At 45.6% G+C, this 19,879-nt stretch overlaps 1 protein-coding gene across 2 annotated transcripts in view; it reads left to right on the forward strand.

Annotated features, from left to right (window-relative positions):
- The window catches only part of LOC8053126, a 141,833-nt gene that overhangs the window by 86,727 nt on the left and 35,227 nt on the right, over positions 1–19,879 (forward strand). For both annotated transcript variants that reach the window (XR_003916967.4, XM_029969749.4), the window contains exons 2-3: positions 803–964; positions 14,724–14,973. Coding sequence is in view for 1 of the 2 variants with exons in the window: in XM_029969749.4 (XP_029825609.2) it covers positions 803–964; positions 14,724–14,973 (412 nt within the window). In the remaining variant the exon portion in view is untranslated. The remainder of the gene's footprint in view (positions 1–802; positions 965–14,723; positions 14,974–19,879) is intronic.

Genomic DNA, 19,879 nt, shown 5'->3' on the forward strand with positions numbered 1-19,879 from the left:
ATTATAGATAATTGGTGAAGGAATCTGCGTGTCACGTGACGTCGATTTCCCGCTAAATTTAACGGGGAAACTGATTTAATATTTTGGTCACAATACGTGAATTTTCTCGCTAAGTTTAGCGGGGAAACTGAGTTGACGTATAGCTCACATGCCGTCGATCTCCCCAAGTCACGTGACGTCCCTTTCCCGCCAAATTTAGTGGAGAAACTGAATTGATGTTTGGGTCACGTGACGTCCATCTTTCCGCTAAATTTAGCAGAAAAAATGAACTGTTCTATACGTCCCGTAACGTCAGTTCACGTCACATCAATTTTCCCGCTAAATTTCACGATACATGGACTCTTTACACACGCGTCAGGTTACACAGCCACACAAATGCCAATCCTGCGGAGAAGGACACAGTAGAATTTTAAATGGCACTAACCTGTCCCGCTATGGTAATGATCAAGTGAAGTATAAACAGAACAAGAGGAAACACAAACTGTGAAGCTCGGTTATGGTAGCTGCTCATGCACAACGCAACCACATCATCATCATCATCATCATCATCATTTATTTTTCCTTGAAGGCCCAGGGGGCATTATACGAGGAAGTGTTCGTGTTATACAAGGGAGTGTTAAAAATCGAGGGGCTTTGCTCATGCGCAGCTACTGAAAACACGGAATCCTAAATCACCAGCCACGTATTTCGCGTTCATGAGACGCTAACCCTTTCCTCCTTTTGGCGCAGTATAGCCATAGTAGCTTTGCGCCATAAAGCCTGTAATCAATCAATCAACCTTTCCTCCTCCTCCTCCTCGCAGGCGTGGGCATCGTGCTGATCACGGTCAGCGGCATCGCGTGGCGGCTCACCTCGCACGAGGCGCCCTCGTGTCGGGCCATGCTGGGGCTCAGGCCAGACGAGCCCAACCGGAGGTTCGTGCCCAGGGTCCCGCCCTACGGACGGCCCAACCACCCGTACGCCGGTGAGTCGAAGACCTTTGTTTGTGCGTGAGGTGGTTTCACGTGGCGTGCTTGCGGCTCGAAATCTGGGCGGATGCTCGCCTTACGTTTTTTCCTGGGTAGATGACGGTGCTTTCTTGTTCGCTCCTATTCTGGTAGCTATCGACCAAGTCCTATGGAGTAGACAGCGACACAAAAGAGCTTCGTCTGGTACGTGATTTTTGTACTCACCGGTGTTTATTCGGACTGCAAACGAACCGGCGATCGAGAGGTGGACCCATGAAAGGCCAAAATGGTCTCAGTAGATGCCTCCAAAAGGGGAAAAAAAAAACGAATAGCAACCGTGGGTTTTCCACGGCCCAAACAGTTAGTGAGTTCTGCCGTCGACGGAACCACGCATGTTTGTGCTTTCACCCACACCAAAAGCTACGCCACTGCTAATTGTCCCCGCGTAAACAATTGGGGAAGGGTGTGGACGCTGTTCGTCAACATGGTGAAATAACAACTAAAAATGTAAAAAAAAGAAACAGTTATGATTTATTTATGTGTTCATGCTGCCGAAAGTCAGTTCGTCTCATTGGGTCGAAGGCGTTACTGAGGAACACTAGTGTAATCATACAAATTTCTGCCATGCACCCCCCCCCCCCCCCCCCCCCGCTCTTTCCATAGAAAGAAAGAAACCTAATTAGATTACGAGGGCAGTGGTTAGTAAAAGTAATTGTTAAATTGTAGACAAAGTTTCTGTTTTCATAAGCTTCGAATGTATATTGCTCGTTTGGCCTCTATAGTTATGAAAAGTAAAGAGTGATTGCGAGAGTGTAACCAGAAATTGAACCTGTCGTGTGCTTTACGCGGGTAAAGGCTTTATTGTGACCACCTTTGTTGGCGAAAGTAAAAACTTAATGCATTAGAAGTGCACGCAAAGTCGGATATCTGGTCCGTGCTTTACGCGTGTGAAGAGTTTTTCTTCTTTATCCATATTGGGTATCTTGAGTGGATCTCATCGCTCTGAAGCGAACCGGAAAAAATGGACGCCTGCACACAGAAAACGCAAACTTTCACCGAAAGTGCATCGGGGTGGTGACTCTGATCCGGTAATCTTTCGAGGCCAAGCTCTTTTTCTATGCAAAACGGGCCAATTAACCTGCGGGAGAGGGGGGAGGGATTGGTAGGGAACGTGCTAAGAGACGAACAATCCCCACCCCTGCCCGTTTCGATCTGGATGAGCATCGTCACGGCGTGCGGTCGTGTATCACCACTGCGTAGTGCACGTTAAAGACCCCAGGCTAGCGGTTTGTACTGCACTGGCTAAATTGTTCGTCTACGCTAGGAGAGAAGTCGCCCGTTGAGTCAGACTAAGTTCTAGGCTGTACAAACACACAGACACACCCCAATTGTTTAGACGATCGAGTTGGCGATGGTCGTCTGACTTGTGGCGCCATCTCCCGATAGGCGCAGCGAGCAAACAGAGTGCGCCGTCTACTCGCTCGACTCATCGGGAGATGGTGCCACAAGTTAAAACTACCCCTCAATCAGTCGTCTGCGCAAGCACGTCCGCTGTTCAGTTCCTGGCAAGTTGACTGATCTCATCTAGTTACAGGAAGTGAGCTTCGCCTGCAACCTTCAATAGGTAAAATGCAGCACATAAATGCACATTTGGCGAAAGTTTGACCTTCCTGTTGTGCAGCCACCGATTTTTCCAACTCGTTTTACAGCGCTATGATTCATTGCAGACACGATATATACAGGGTGAAACAAGGAGACGGCAGGCTCTTTAAGTCGACCGGAAAATTGGGTTTTTTAACCTATAGCGCTACGACTTTGTGCAGCGTTGCCCACAGATGGTGCATTTTTTTTTTTTTTTGTAAAATTTGCATAGAGAGAACTTACTTGAGGAAAAAGTAAAGAAAGAAAAGGCTTAGCTCCTATGGAAACACAGCAAAGCCACAGGTCTTCAAACAACACGGCGCCGTTTCGCACGGGACACAAGAGATGGCGCAACGAACGCCGCCAACGAACGAGCATACGGCGCCGAGAGTCAGCGTCTTTAGCAGACAATCTTTTCGACTCAAGCGACGCGCGTTCCGCAGGCGGCGACAGTCGCAGAAACGAAAACAGGCGCGGTAACAACGAAGAACTGCAGTTCCTTGTCTGCTAAATACGGCGGCTCTCGGCGTCGTCTGCTCGTTCGTTGGTGGCAGTTGGCGTCGCGACCGCTTGCGCCATCTCTTGTCTCCCGTGCGAAACGGCGCCGTGTTGTTTGAAGACCTGTGGCTTTGCTGTGTTTCCATAGGAGCTAAGCCTTTTTCTTCCTTTACTTTTTCCTCAGGTAAGTTCGCTCTTTGCAAATTTTACAAAAAAAAAAAAAAAAATGCACCATCTGTGGGCAACGCTGCACAAAGTCGTAGCGCGATAGGTTAAGAAACCGAATTTTCCGGTCGATTTAAAGAGCCTGCCGTCTCCTTGTTTCACCCTGTAGTTAGAACCACTGTGAAATCTTCTATAATAAAATGAAAAACAAAATCATGTTTCGTGCTTCATATGTAAGCAAAGTTTGTTTCCACCACTGTGGTTATTTATCCAAAGCGCAAAAGTAATAGCAAAAGCGTAATGAAAGAACAACAAAAACAATACCTCGTTTCGCGGTTCCATTAGCTCTAACTAGGCCAACTCGAGCGCTTTCGCAACCGTCTCCAGCCGCCCCAAAATGCGGTGTGCAGCTAGTTACGGAGAAGCGCTAATCGTTTACCCGCTGCTATCGACCGCCAAGGTGCGTCAACCGCAGGACTCCTCTCGTCGCAGGGGTAGCAGCCCCGCACTGCAGGAAAGGTGACTCAACAGCGGGGCTGGCCGTCTTTCGCGGAGCCGAGCAGATAGCATTGACGCGGTCGATTTATGGCAGCTGGTCGACGACGCAGTTCGTACGAAATAAAGTGTCGTCTATCCGAGATGCGACGTGCGAACCGCCGTGGGGGATTTCTGTTGTGTGTACTCTTCGTTATTATGAAACTTAGTGATGGATCGAATCTGCCGAACTTCAGATTCGGCAAAGTTCGGCACGTGCCGAACTTTTGATGAGAAGTTCGGCAATGATTCGGCGAAAATTCGGAAAACGTCTGCTCACGCGCGAGAACGCGGTGGGGCCATGGATTGGACATGAACGCCGTGCGGTCGTGCGGTTACCATCTTACAGTGTAATTAGTACCAGCGGTTACGGCGAGGTGCGCAGTAGGCGACATGGTAACTGTGTTTGTCAGCCTTTGTCAGTGTGGTTATCTCCAATATCTTCTGCATCATAGACAAAAGATCGACCAGAAATTGACGCAGCCCACTCCGCAAGTGACAAATGATGCGGTACATTCTGGATAGCGTGATTTTCATTTGATCTTTCCAGTGATGCAACGAGGTAGATGCAATATTGACTGACAAGTACATTAAAGCACTCCTCGCAATTAGAGCAATCCTGTTTTATGCTCACAAGTAGTTTGTACCACAACAAAATAATATTGCCTTTCAATTCGCGTTATTTGGCGGTTTTCATGTATCCGCATAAAACTAAAGGCGGAACTATCATGCTCGACGTTGCACATCCGACATTCCTAACTCCTCCCATCTTTCTAAACGTCCGCGCGTATCCTAACGTCAGAAACCGGCATTTTAAAAGTTAAAAACGAGACGCTCCGAATCTGGGACGCACACTTTTATGCAAAGATGGCGTCAGGTGACTCAAATAGAAAGAACATGCTTATTTACAGTAAGATCGACATCTTTTTTGGTGAAGGCTCAGCAGCCGTTGCATTCATTTTCGCGAACGAAACGATGACTCCCAGAGGAAATGTAGAACACAGTGTTATCGCTTTTATTTTAGCAATGTACACACACTTGCAAACTTGCGCTGATGAGGCCTCAAAACTGAAACTTGCGTATCGCGACTGCGGCCGGTACCACCCAACCTCGTCCTCACACCATTCCCGCGAAAAGTCACTGTAAAATTGTCACTGAACGCACAAAAGTGACACCGATACAATTATCTTGTGAAATATAACCTTATTTGGTAATAATTGTGTCAATATGCATTAAAAACAGAAAAACCTAAAAACTTATTTCGCCCCGAGAAAAAGAAAATGTTAACTTTTAAGCCTGGCAACAATCTATTTTTGCCGAATCTCTATAGAAAGGTTCGGCAAAACTATTATCACTATTATCAATATTGATTCGGACGATAAAATAAAATGAGGCGATGCCGTACCTTCGAGATCACGCGACGTGGTTATACGTTTCGTGACCTCGCTGTGTCAAGTCGATGTGTCACGGGACATCATGACGTCACGTGATCACCTGAAGTCACGTGATGTCACGTCACGTCAAATCAACGTTTCCTCTAAACTTATCGGGAAAATGATTAAACAATGTTTTTTTTTTTTTCTTCTTTTGTTGTACGGGCCAAAGAACGACTCAATGTCTTCTAAACAAGTTTAAACGAGCGCTTCTTACATTCCATGCATTGTAGAACTTAAAATTGGGGTCGCTTTTTTTTCTTTCTTTTTTTTTCGTCTTTCTGTGCATAACGCATGCTTCCGTTCGTTCTCCTTTTTTTACATTCCTTCTTCCTTTCCTTCCTTCTTTGTCCCACTTCATTCTCAATTACGTCACGAGAAACTAATACTCCGCCGAGAAACCCGGCGGCGGTGACTTCTTAATCTCCCCATAATTGCTTCTTTCTTAACTTCTACATCCGCTCACACCTCACATTGACAAGCAAGAGAAAAAAAAAAGATACAGAGAAAGAGACAGGCTTCGAAGAACGATACCCCAGGCGTCGCTTTCCGCGTTTAAAGGAACGAGAGAACCTGGGGGTATCGATTTATTCCATTGTTCTGCCGCGATTGGTTTCGCGGTGCTCTCATAAGTCTCCAAGTCCGAAGTCGTTTGGTCCTTCGGGACCGACAGTGAACCCTTTCGGACCGACCCCAATTCGACCGTCAACCATCTTTGTTAAATGTTTTGAGTCGGCACATTGCTTGTTAGAGTGCGGGCGCGTTCCAAGTCCACCTGCTGTGTGGCGGAAACCGCTGGAGTCCTGGCGCACTGGAGGGTCGTCAGAGTAAAGTCAAAGAAGGCTCGGTCGCCATATTGCTTCCAGGCGAGCCTCGATTATTTGACCTTTTGAAGTACAGACGTCGTGCTTCATGCATTGCGAATTGGATTTTTTTTTTTTTTTTTTTAATTTTTATAGCTCGGATTTTGTGTTTTCGGAGTTCATTTATCGTGACATTCAAAAAACGTTTTTCACAACTTTTTTTTTTTTTTTTGGGAGGGGGGGGGGGGGAGGGGTGGGGGGAGTAATGGGGTTTATTTGAGTTTATTTTTGTTAGATACACAATTCTCTGCAATTCAGTTTATTTCACTCTGTCCTTGATGTCTAAGAATTAAAATAAATAAATAAAGTATGGGTACCATAATCCTGAAGGAAGGTAGACCAGCTAAATGGCAAACCTCTTTTTGTCAGCAGTTCGAGATTTCAAAGAGAGTTAGAGTGGCATCTCCTCAGGACCACTGACCTTATGTTCTTATAAAAAATACTTGTAAAACGCAGTCTCTTTCTTTTTTTTCCTTATTACTTCGTTGTTGTGACCTCCAAATTCTGACTTTTTCGGATAAATCCGAACGAGCAGAAAATTTATCGGTGTGTGTTTTTCGGATTTTTCGGGAGGGATTTATCGGAAAACACGGAACCTCAATTTATCATGCTGAAGACTGAGTAATGAAGGCCTTGAGTTACGTACATTCAATATATAAAGACTTATAAAACCAAAAACCATTATCGTATTGCGAAGACAGAAGGAAAAATGCAACGCTCTTGAAATTGTTTATAGTTACCGATAACTCGAGAAACGCGGGTGTGACGATTTTCGAAGCATCTAATTGTCGACCCGTAGCCTATGAAATTGCAGCATTAGGTGATCAGGACATCGAAGAATCAATCGCGTAGCAAGACGCCTGAACACAAAAGGTCACGCCCTACATTTCTTCAGCTGTCAGTCACTGTCGGGACAACATACCCCGTTGAAGCGTATACGATCTGCAGAAAACGCCCCGCCCACAAAAGCCGAAGCTCCGCCCACACAGAAGAAGAGCTGCTGTGCCATTGGCCACGGTGAAATATCCCACACATTTGCAGCTGTAGATGGTGATCATTTACGAAACCACAACCCATCCAGCCGAAAATTTAATTAATTATTCGGTAAAAAGTAAAACAGGTCAAAGCCTGTTTACTTCATACAAATGTATTCATTCTTCAAAACACGTGGCACTTTTTGTATTATATGCGAGTCGTGCAAGGAAGAAACACTTCTCGTACAGTGACTCTCTTTTGTGCGATGTAAATTACCTGCGGGTTTAGATTCCAGGTTACGCTGCCTCGCAGTGATGACGTCACGACGACGTCGTTGCAGGCCTCCTCCTGTACACACTCAACTTCTCGGACAAACGCGCATTCATTTCGGGAAACAACGATCGACGGGTGGCGCGAATCAAAACAGATCGTCCTCAAAGTCGTATCTTCGATTACCGTGGCACACACCGTGGCGCTACATCGATCCCTTGTGCACATACCGCGAAACGGTCCTCTTTCTTCCTGGAATCGCGCCGTTTGTTGCGGCTTGCCTAATCGCGGTCACCGTCCGTTTCTCGGCAAGGTCCTATAGATCGGACGACGGCATGTATACCGGGAATCTCTCGTTGCGAGTTTGTTCTTATGCGTAGATATATATATGCTTCACGGCTCGATATCTTCTCAGCGCCCTGTTTCATTCTCGGAGCCGTGAGTCGACCACGATTCGGAGAATAGGCTGTTCGGTCGGTGGAGGCAAGACGGCGTATCTATTATTTATTTCCAAGTACTATCAGTGGACTGAATCGAATCGAGATTCGACTATTTTGATTGGCAGTAGATGGGTGGAAGAGGAATAAGCAGGGAGACAGTGTGTGAGTGATTGGATCCTGCTCTAGTCAATGCGCTATGATCGTATAAAGAAAGCGACATACACTTGAAAGAGAAAAAACAGGATAAAATTTGATAACAATTTTGACCCAGTAGGATCCCGGCTTCCATCCCTACACCTGCCCGTCTCGATTGGGAAGAGCATCGCGTACCGGCGTACAGGCCTGTGGTCACTTGATGGACGCTCAAAAGCTTAGACTAGCAGTCCTACGGGGCTGACCGAATTTCCCATCTCCGGCAAAGACACCAGAGGCCCACTGGTGCTAACTCGAACTTCCCGTTGTCCAAACATACGCACCAAGCAATTGTCATTTATAACTCGGATATACTGAAACGAGTTAATTTTCGCGAATCGCCTACAATTCGCGAAAAATAGGTCCCGCGAACAATTCCGGTAAAATGTAAACACATTGGAATCTATATTGAGATCCCTCTGCGTCGCAAAAAAATTATAACCCACGAATTATTCAAAAACTTCCAAAAATCGCGAAATATTGAGCCCGCGAAGTTGCTTACAGTATTCAGAGGGGGAGGGAGGAAACGAAAAGCAGATGGACATCGTCTATGAGCACAACGTATTTGTAGGCAGGCGTTGGTTTATAGAAGAACAATAACACGTCCATGGCGCTTAAATTACACGCCCCAAGCTACTCCACTCTTCTTTGGTTTCGCATCCAAGAAACGATTACATATGTTTACAATCCGCCAAATGCCTTTGACGAGGCCTTCTTTCTGAAGCCATGCAACAGGCGCAGATAGCAACTCGCGGCACTGGGCACGACACAAGAACGTCACAGTGACGTCACTGATCAGAAATGTCCTCCGTTTTGCTCCCGGTGGTTGCTGCTTCATGGTCCCTTAATGCTTTCACGGTCCCAAACTCACAATTTAGCCACACTGAGAAGTCAGTTTGACACTTAGGACCCATGTTACGGATATCAACTCACTGAAAAGCATGAGGGAAGCGCCTCAGCCCGCACCTCGTATTGCTCTGCCGCAGCGTTCTTCCGCAGCATAAAGGCCGTCTGCTCTCATCGCCGTCACCATGGCAACGAACGCCAAATGACCTTTTCGGACGGCACGCGTATCACTGCAGCGTGTTAAGCGTGTACCCTCCCGCTTGCGTTGACGCCTGCGTTCACGCCGCTTCGCGGCGACAGACTGCGGCTGCTCTTTACAAAACTATTAAACTTGGCTAGCAGACGGCGTTCGGAAAACCGGCGTTCGTTGCCATGGTGACGGCAATCAAAGCAGACGGCCTTTATGCTGCGGAAGAACACTGCGCCCCAGCGATACGAGGTGCGAGCCGAGGCCCTTCCGGATGCTTTTCAATGGGCGGATCGCGAACAGAAAAGAGTTCGAAATAAGGACTTAACGCAAAAGGGCTGGTTTACTCCAGTGCCCCATACTTTGACAAGCCTTACACGAAAAGCATGTTTTGAAACCAAAGTTTCTTTGGTACTTTATTACGAAAAAGCATGTGTTTAAACCAAGCTACCTTTTTTTTCTTCTTTTTTCCTAAAACTACACGGGTCTAAAGTATTAATGTGGCGTCGCTCTGACCTATCCGATATGAATCCCCCATGATATTTTTTTTTTCAGCGTCACTCTTTTTATGTTGTATTTCAGCCTTACCGCGGGTTTAGTTCTTATCGTGAAGCTGTTCAGAGATGCTAATTCAACTGCGAAATTCGCCGAGCGCCCATGGTCATGCAAACTGTCTACGGGATTCCACTCGCGAAGCCGCTCTGAATTTCAAATTAGTGGTCACTTTAGTGCCGCCGTGTGTTCCGCGATCCTGATTCGAATCCGATTGTAATTTCCGTTCAATTTTAGATTGATTCAGCTCCCTTGGGTTTGATGATATTCGAGCTTTCGGCTCTGTAGTGTTCTTTTTTTACATTTCAAAATCGTTTAAATCAACGTTTCGACGTGGCATACATTGACCCGCTTTTTCAATGTTGCTTTCTGATGTAACCGCCTACTTACACTTCCGTGTTTTGCAACTTACGATAGCGACCGTTATAAAACTTCGCTTTAATATGAAATCGCGACTTAAACTCGGAAATCTTCCTGTGTGTCCACTGTTGCCACAGGACAAAGAGTTCTATCAATGTCGAATGTAAAAAGAAAAAAAAAATCGTTTCCTTCTCAAAGATTTATGATACGGTAGCGTGGCACACATTAACCTTTAAAGCGATGAGCATTTCAGGCCACTTCGAGCTATGTGTCTGGCTATTTATTTTCCCCGCTAATTTTTTTTTTTTTTTTTTTTGTGTGTGTGGCTATATAACGTGTGAATTTTTCAATAAACATCAGTTGAGAGTGCGCCTTGTCCTGTTTCCCTTCGTCTGTGTCCCTGTATATTTTTTCGGCGCTTTTTTGCTCGCTAAATCTTGCGTGGAAACTGAATGTGTGTTTAGGTCACGTTACATGGTCATGGAACATCATGCTCCCGCTAAATTTAGCGTGGAAACTAAATTGGTGTCGAGGTCACGTGACGTCGACACCAATCCAGTTGACTTCACGTAACCTTTACAAAGATCCAGTTTCTAATCTAGATTTATCTAGAAAAATTGACGTCCCACGATTTGAACGTAAGTTTTCCCGTTAAATTTAGCGCGAAAAATGACGTCACATGATTTGATGTCACGTGACCTCCAAGTGCACATTCAGTTTACCCGCTAAACTTAGCCGTAAAATTCACACGTGAGTGGCCGCGGCTCTTTCAGTTATGTCTGCAATCTTCCACATATGGTTCTCGTTTGTGATAGCGCGCTATTTTATATCGGCGAACTAAAGGTACAGGGTATTTAGTTTCATGAACATTCATGTCACATTTCGTAAGCATGTGAACTGCTTGGAGAAGTTGGAGGGCGCGCAGGCAACACTGACATAAAGTCGTTTCTCCTTAGCCATAACAATCCAATCCAATCCAATCTTTGTGTACGTACCCGGACCAGTATCTCCCTACCGCACGTGGTCCGTACATACTTCGCTCCCGTGTCGAACGCTTAATCCAATTCATCTTGATTTCTTAATGTACAGTGGTTCTGATCCCGGGTTCTCTTCGCCATGTCGTTTTCAAACTGTATTTAATCATTTTAGTAGTCCTCAGTAGTCCTCAGTAGTAGCGTCTTGGCGCACTGATACGTACGACGGGGCAAACATACCACGTGGTTTCCAACAGGCTCGTGATTGACCCGGCGGCCTGTAGCATCGGGCTTTAGTCCACCGTAGAATGAGACGGAGTATAGAGCCACTGAATCATCTACGGTTCAGAGTAGCGACATGGCAGCCGACTGTTGCTTAAAATCATTTTTGCCACTTATTTCAACTTTCTTGTAAAGACGTAGCAAACCTTTTTTCCTCATCCAGAACTGTTCTAAAACAGTCCGCGACGGAGGAGAGCTATATCCCCCGAACTTCCCCACACGGTGTCTAAAGAGTCAGACGGTCTGCACCAAGCACAAGATGGCGTTATCGGCTGCCGTTATCGGAGGTATCGGAACGATCTACTAAAACTCTGTGGACACAGAGCCGTCAATACGGAAGGAGTGGTCAGGTGGCCGCAAAGCAAATTGTTGTGTGTGTGTGTTCATACAGCCGAAAGTTTGTCTGCCTTAGTGAGTCTCTGGTATCTCAGCTGTAGGTGAGCAATTTAGCCAGTCCGGTACAACCGCTAGCCTGGGGTCGTGCATCACGCAGTATAGTGATACATGACCGCACGCCGGTACGATGCTCATCCAGATCGAAACGGGCAGGGGTGGGGATTGAACCCAGGATCCCCGAGCTGGTGTGCGCTAGCCCACTCGGCCACCGATCCCCCTACGCAGGTGGCCGAACTCTTCCATTCTTGGTGTAGAGCTCGAGTAGCCTGGCAGGCAGGTAAACATGACATTACTCGCGTGTTGCGACGTATTCGTCATGGTGTGTGACCAGCTGCTATAGCGTCACGACATGTGGAGCGCATTGACACAGCTTGCACACACGTTAGAGCGTGCCAACTACGTCACGGTCCTGTGCACTTGACTGGCGTATGACAGTTAGTCATCCAGGAACACCAACTCAGTTCGACAGTGACCCGTTTGAGAGTTTGTCAAATACGTCACAATCACGTTTATGACGGCTAGCTCGTTCCGGGACGCAATGACGTATTGGTCATCTCGTCAGAAATATGGGCGCATAGAGTCGTCGTATTGGCCAGTTTTTTACCGTACCGTATTTCGCAGCTTGTATACCGTGACATATTTGACTGCTCGTAGCGCGCGTAGACTTTAGGTTACGGGCTTGAGCGTAAACAGTGTTTAACATCGACGTATCTGTCATCGCAGCACATACGTCACGCTGACGTATCTCACAGTCTCTATGGTGACGCATTTGCCACTCGGTGGCATAAATCTAGTCCCACTGCTCGCGCATCATACAAAAGGCGTTCGCTGCATACAGGATGACAACATGATCGGCGAACGTGTATACCTCCAGAACGTTTCAAGCGCGTTTGCTTCGTGCGAATGTCTCATGTCTCAAACATGTCTCCAGTCAGATTTCGTATGAACGATGCGATACGATCGTCGTACAACGAAGACACACGCCTCAGGTGTGTGCGGACGGTCCTTTAACGCAGATTGTGCTTTATCAGCCGATTTCCACGGAGTTCTGTAACGTTTGGATGTAATGGCCGGTTGCAACGAAAAAACCGACACCGAAAAGCGTTACGTCCATAGGGAACCATATAAAACGACTTGAACTCACAACCTTGAGATTGCGAGCCGAGTGCTTTGCCGCATGAGCTTTCCAGGGTGAATGTGTCGCTGCACGCGCGGCGCGTGAATTAGCTCGCGCGCGCTTCGCGGCCTTTCCAGTCGTATAGCGCCATCTGACGGCGTGTTATGAAATTGCATCTTCGGCAGGCGGTGCCGTTCAGACCCTCTTCTTCCCTGGAAGGCCTATGGCACATTGTGTGCCTACCACAGTGATGGAAGTGCTGCGCCATTTGTGCCAAATTGCGCCTTGAGCGAAAGTCTGCTAATCTTGCTCCAAGGTGCCATTTTGGCTAAGAATTGCGCCACACCTGCGCCGAGATGGGCAAAAAAAAATATATATATTTTTTGTATTGGTTGACTTTAATAATCAAAGAAGTAGAAAGAAAGAAAAACGGTAGAAATATGTATTTCACAGCGTCTGTAATCACCGTATACGCTGTTTCATCTATAGGTCGGAGCCCAGTCGAACGCTCGAACATATACAATACGAACACACATAGAAAAAGCGCAAGTCACAGGTCATTCGCTGCATTGGATTGGTTTAATTGATGAAAGAACACGTACAGTAAGATGGTAGGATGCCCCGATGTCGCGCTTTGACCTTGTTTGGTTAATCCCTTTGGCTCGTAGCGTCGGCTGCGCTTTAAATTAAGGTGAAACGAAGTTTTCAGATTGCTCGACCACCGCATTGGCCGGTTGATGGTCTAACTCGTCAAACACAAAGTTGCAGCCAAAAGTCACGACAAAACTTTGCAAAATACACAGATAGGATAGCGGCTACTGCGATAAGACAGAACCAGGCTCCTGTACTCCTGGGCGCCTAAACTCGTCAAACACAAAGTTTGGGCCGAAGTTGACGGAGCGCTCCGATTGGTCTATCACGACGATGACTTTGCGCTTTTTTCGCCAACGTCCAATGAGCGCGCTCTGCGAACTTTCGGCTGCAACTTTGTGTTTGACGAGTTTAGGGCCCCTGGTGAGATCAGTTGATTCTTATGTCTGTCGTATGCCTCCATGGCGCCTCTCACCAGCACACACGCTGCGACCTTTACCGCCTTGCACCGGAGTGTTTAGAGAAGCTGATGGCATGGGTGAGCGTCTGGTTTAGCACGATATACATGTAAATTATATGCTTTGTACTATTGCAGGTCCACATTCTTTGATCTCAATTATATAATCTTGTTTTCAAATGCTGCGTCGAGGAAAAAAAAAAAGAAAAAATGCGACGCTTTATTTGAATAAATGTAAGGGCAAGATTAGGTTTTCATGACATTTGTGGGTGGCTGTTTTTTCTTTTCTTTTTTTTTCTTTTTCAGTGTATAATATTTAAGTCTTGAGTTTGGTAACGATCAAATTCGTGAGGCGCATTTTTAGTGAATGACATGTTAGCGATTATGTTGATTTTTGGTTGCATTTTACAGAAATAGTACATATAGGCTAAATGAACTACCGGGTGTAAAAGTGGGAGGGAGGCTTTAACCTAACCGAAGTGTGGTTCATTTCTCATCAGTTTGATTAGTACCCATTGTAAATGGAACCTACCCTAAAACAGCCTTATTCTAAAACAAAAACTCTATGTACCTTTTGTACCCTATTGGTTTTTATTACAAAAGTTAATACGTAATATGCTCCAGTATTAAAGAAAAACCCTCAGTCATTATCAAATATAAACTCATTTAGTGATGCAATCCTTTTTTTTTTGTAATTTTCAAGTGATATGCTAACAGACGTTCGCATCGCCTCCAAAAGCATCAGTGGCTGGTCCAAACGAATATTTCGCCTTCTACAGAACCTGCTCCAAAGGGTCAAATTGCCCTTCCATCACTGCTACCAGTTTTTGTCAGCATGATCGAGCTTGAATAATATATTAGCTGTATGAGCGCCGCTTGAACTTTCTTACTGTCAAATAGATGTTGCTGGAGTGCCGCGCTGAGGTCGCTCTGTCGCGCATCCGAGGTATACTCTCGGCGCCCGCCATTAATTGCTTTCTTTTTTCCTACTTGCCTGGAACAGCGATGCTGTACCCGGAGTTCCAGTACAGGCCTCCGCCGCCGTCGTACCAGGCGTCGATGCAGGAGTACCGGCTGCGGCTGCTGCTGCTGGACCGGGGCGGTCCCGCGGTGCCCCCCAGCGTGGTGCCCCTGGCCACCCCCGTGGCGGCCAGCGTGGTGGCTCCGACCCACCACGCGCCCGTGGTGCTCACCGCCACGCCCCTGTCGCCCGTCTCGCCGCCACCCACCTACCGGTCCGGCATGCACACCAGGTAGGTGGGCACGCTGTTACACACACACACACCGTCACGTTGTTCACGAGCAGGCACGCGTTCGCCCACTCCAGGTGTGGGCACTGCGCATGCGCAGAGACCAGATTCGCGGGAGGCGTTTTGACAAAGCCTGCGAATGGCGTCACCTGGTGGGATTGGCTAGCTCCGCGCCGCCGACCAATAGCAGCAGGCGGCGATGACCTAATCCCTCGGTCCCGCCGTGTAGATTAGGGACCCTGGGCATTGTCTTCCAGATAATAATAATTCGAGACACTTTTTTTTGTCGGTTTGCAGTTTGTTCGTGCTGTGGGACGTGTTGACGAACTTTGGTCATCTGCGGTGTGACGGCGCATTCTCCGAGTCAACGCCCGCGCGTGGGCACGCGAGTCTCTTTGCGAAAAATTTCGCATCAGTCATTCCGAACGCGGCTTTTTCGACATTTGTGCAAGTGCGAAATACGTCAACCATCAATGTCTTCTTTTGTTTGGGCGTCACGTCCCGCCTGGAGTCTTGGCTTTGAGGTATTTTAAAGAGGATCCCTCAAAGCCAGGGTCATGCTGCTCAAACGTCCTACAAAGGACAGTCTGCAAACACGACTCACCGCAGTGTCCGTGGTTCCAATGCCGCCGGCCACGTTTCCTCCATGAGCTCGTTGCCACGCGTTGACATTCGAAGCACGGATTTCGCGGTGAGACTCGCGTTCGAATCTGTTTGCAGACTGTCTTTTGTGCGGTGCATGAGGGGCGTTACCGCAGCTTTCTATCCAGAACCGTCAGTAGTCGCCATGTTGTTTCTTCCCCACCCTTTCACTCTCTCTCGTTTTCCCTGTTTTTTGTTTGGAAGTTGTATAGCCTCGGTTCATACGTTTGTAGTTTTTTTCTTTTATTTTACTCTAATTCTGAAGTTTTTTTTCTCTCCCGAATTTTGTTGGATTTATCGGACGATCACCGTATACCTGATTTCCAGTTTTCCTCTCATTTTGCAGTTTTCTACTCTTGTTTTTTTATATATGGTGTTTCTGTCGCGTGTATCTTTAAATTTAACTTAACACATAAATAATACACCAAACATGGTACGAGGGGCGACGAACGTGTCTTTCAGATTTAAAAACTCGAATTTCTTTACTTTTTCCCCCCCTGATAACTTACCTTTATTTATTTTTTTCACTCTTTCTTTTCCTGTTGTGTTCGCATATGGAATGTTTCGCAGTTCTATGTTTTATCTATAACGTTTCTTTATGTCAGCTACATATTTTAACTCTTCGCCGTATTACTATCATCGACCTCATTTTAATTTCTCTATTGTTTTTTTTCGCCTACTAATTGAGCATTGTTTATTCGTCATTGCTTCTCGAATACTCCATCCCGATGATAACGTTAAAAAAAAAAAAGTAATTAGGACATGCAGCCAGCAAAACACCGTGACACAAAATAACAAAACACAGTGACACACACACTCATACACGCACTCACACAGAAAAAAAAAAAAAATCCTTGAGCTTTTGTCGCCGCAAGATTACGCCATGTCGGTGTCGTCAGCTTTGCCACGACGCTGTGGTCGTGACATCACGTCTTCCTTTTCGTTTTTTTTTTTTTTTTCTTGTTCACGAAACAAAAGAAATGTCCTGAAGACGCAAATTCAACCCCCGGCCAAAACAAACACCCAACGTAACGGTGCATACTTAGACATGCACGAAATTCATTCTTTGTTTTTCATTTCCTGTTTTTTTTTTTTTTTTTTCCTATTGTTTTTAGAGTCGACACGCTGAATTTTCTACGTGAAACGAGCGTGAAGGTGCTCTGTGCGGCGTGGCTACATTCCTCACCTTCACGTTACGTGAGAGAAGGCACGATAATTGTTCTTTTTGTTTTGCTTGAATTGCTGAGTTTTTATGAAGCTTGTTTAACGTGTGTGTGCGCTTTTTTTTTTTTTTTTTCTTTTTGCCTCAGTTTTTGTCGTAATGTGTTCTTTTGTCCTACGCTGGGAGGGGGGCAGGTCTTGGTCGTTGCTGCCGTATTTTTCGCTCGAGTCGTCCGTCGTTCTTGAGGACTCTTAACTATGTCAGGGTGGCGCTCACAGCACGCCAGGGGGCGCCTTTTGTTTTTGAGAGTGTACAAAAACAAAATATGGCTTTATGGAAAACCGCCACTTATTTTCACTTGCTTTGCTTTCGCTTTGTCGGTTTACTTTCGATTGATAATGAAAGAATTTCTGTCTTTGCGAAGCTTACTTTTTTTCCCCTTCCTTTGGTGTAATGGAGAAAGGTCACTACCGTATACTATATGTGTATATTCATTTTGATTTTTGCATCCTTTCTCTTTGGAATGGGACATTCCAGAGTTGGTCAAGGATGAGTTTATTTCAACGACACTCTTAGTAATGGTGCGGTTATTTGTTTTTACATGTTGTTCTTTGTATTACTGCAAACGGTGCACATTTGCTACCTTTTTTTTTAATTTACTAGTTAATGAGTCTTTTTTTTTTCTTATTTTGTCACTCTTAAAATGTGAATAATAAAAAAGAGAAAGCTGACTTTTTTTTTATTTTTTTCTCCCTTTGAGGAGAAACAATTTGGTTATAAAGTAAAATATACTTTTTGCTCCCTATTTTTTTTTTCTTATTTTACGCGTCGAACTTTTTTACGGGAATAGCGTTTGCGTAACACTGTTTATCGTAAGTGAGCTTATTTTTAAAGCTTTTTTTTTTCCTTCCACCCTTTTCGCGCAATGGATCGGTTTCTTCAGTCGAAATTCAACTAGACACAGCAATATGTTGTGTAAAACCCCCTTTCCCCTTTTTTTTAGCCTTTTTCTTTTCCTGTTATATCTTGTTAATGGTTCCCCACACGGAGACTACCACTTCGCTCTTCGTTTTATCCAGTGAACTTTGTAAAGAATTCTGAAGGTAGCTTTCATACTGCAGCGGTCTCAGGAAGACACATTCGCAAGAACGTTTTGCCTTATCTAGGAGCAGAAGTAGAAAATAGAAAATCCGAGAAAACCTGCTTGATAACACCAAAACAGAAAAGCAGATAAAAAGAAATGAAACTGGAAGAAGAAGGACCTTCGCTTTTCAAGCATAACCCAAAATGAGGTCGCGCTATATTTAGAAAAAAAAAAAAAAAAAAAGAATAAAAAAAAAAGACATAAACTCTTGGTAGGAACTCGTGGTCGTTGAGGGAAGTTGAAACTTCAGAATCTCTGGAGACTCTCCCGCCGACAAGTCTCCGCCACGAAAGATGAAACAAGAAACAACATAACACTGAGTCAGTTTCGTGTATATCTTACGGACGGGATCGTTCTGAGGAAGTTTAAACGAGCAATTTAGAAGTTCGAGATTTCCTTCCTCGCAGTTACACTTTTTTTTATTATTATTCCTTTCTTAAAGTCTGCGCTTAGTGTTAAGTTCGCCCTTGCTTGCGTGTCTGCAGTTAAAGTTCGTTGTAGCCGGAGTGAATAGGATTCATGGAAAGGGTAGGAAAGAGTAGAATTAAGCAATGTATAAAACAATGTATTGGCCTCACAACTGTTCATTCAACTACTTGTAGCTAGGCGGAATCTTTTCGAGGTATTATTGCGATTTTTCTCGTAAGTTTAGAAATTATTGTGTAGATATACGAGTGAAACTAATGCCAGTTCTCTATGAGGGACATCTGACTTCGGGATTTTCCCTAAAAATACTAGAAGGTATTTTCCAACATAGCTTTTTTTTCTATGTCTTTTTTAACTAAACAACAGTGTGCAGAAATTCAGAACTGAACGAAAAAAATTACAAAGTTTTAGATCTAGAGCAAAACTACTTTGCAAGACCCGGGCGCCGGAGAAAAGCTCACCGGAGATAAGCTCACCGGAAAACCGGCAGATGCGGAGGAAAGCTCACCGGCCTTTGAGCGGATGCGGAGAAAAGCTCACCAATTTCTTTAACTTGGCGGATTCTTCGTCAAATGTGGCAATTTAACACAATTCGCATTCGTCACTTCATTAAACATATGTCCTCTTTTAGAGCGCAGCTCTTAGGCGCCCTTTTCCGGCTTGAGCGGCGTCGGCGTCGGCGTAACCGCGAGCCCCCCCCCCCCCCTTCCCCTCTCCCTCCCCGAGGTCACGTGACCCCCCAGGTCAGATGACCCCTCCCCCCCCCCCCCCTCAGTACCCTTCCCTCCTCCCCCTCCTCAAGAGCTTCGGCGTTACAGGGAGTTGTAAACGGCTTTCACTTTTTTTTGTAATATGCTTGAAGTTCATTGGCCATATTTACGAATTCATCAGAAATTAGTAATCGCCCATTTTGTATATTAATGAAGCCGCAAGGGGGTATAAAATCAGAACATCGTACACCGGTAAAAAAGACAACAATTTATTGACAGTTGACAGTGCGGCGTCGGTAGCTCTGTGAGATAAAGAGGTTTGCTTTTTGCGAGCTAATATGAATAGCGGTGTGTGAACCGTTCAGCTCCGAATATTGTGTACGGCCTAATATATAAGTACGTGTCCGTTAATGTAATCAGTGTCCGCTACGCTGTTTTCTTTCTGTTAATTTCACTAACAAAACTTTATTTGCGAGGACAGCTTCGTCGTGTCGTCGTTTGAGCGGTTTTCATCATGTATAGCGTTTACCAACTCGCCCTATTCGCTACCTTACAGAAGACTCCTTCTTATATAGGTCACGAGTAACAATGGTGCCAGTGTGCGGCTCTGAAGGGCATGGGTGGCTCATCGTAGAAGGGCCCTATCACACAAAGGCAACGTGTGGAAACACCCGCACGAACGGCTAGAAAACGTGCATGTCCGTGGAAGAAAGAAGCCTCGATATCCTACTGACTGTTATATCCTGTTTTCAAAAGTTAACGAGAGCTTTAAAAATAATTTCAGGCATCGCGTTGTTGCGCATGCACTTTCAGATTTTCGGCATT

This window comes from Ixodes scapularis, unplaced genomic scaffold (genome assembly GCF_016920785.2).
Source record: "Ixodes scapularis isolate PalLabHiFi unplaced genomic scaffold, ASM1692078v2 PGA_scaffold6__148_contigs__length_123643588, whole genome shotgun sequence".
Lineage (NCBI taxonomy): Eukaryota > Metazoa > Arthropoda > Arachnida > Ixodida > Ixodidae > Ixodes > Ixodes scapularis.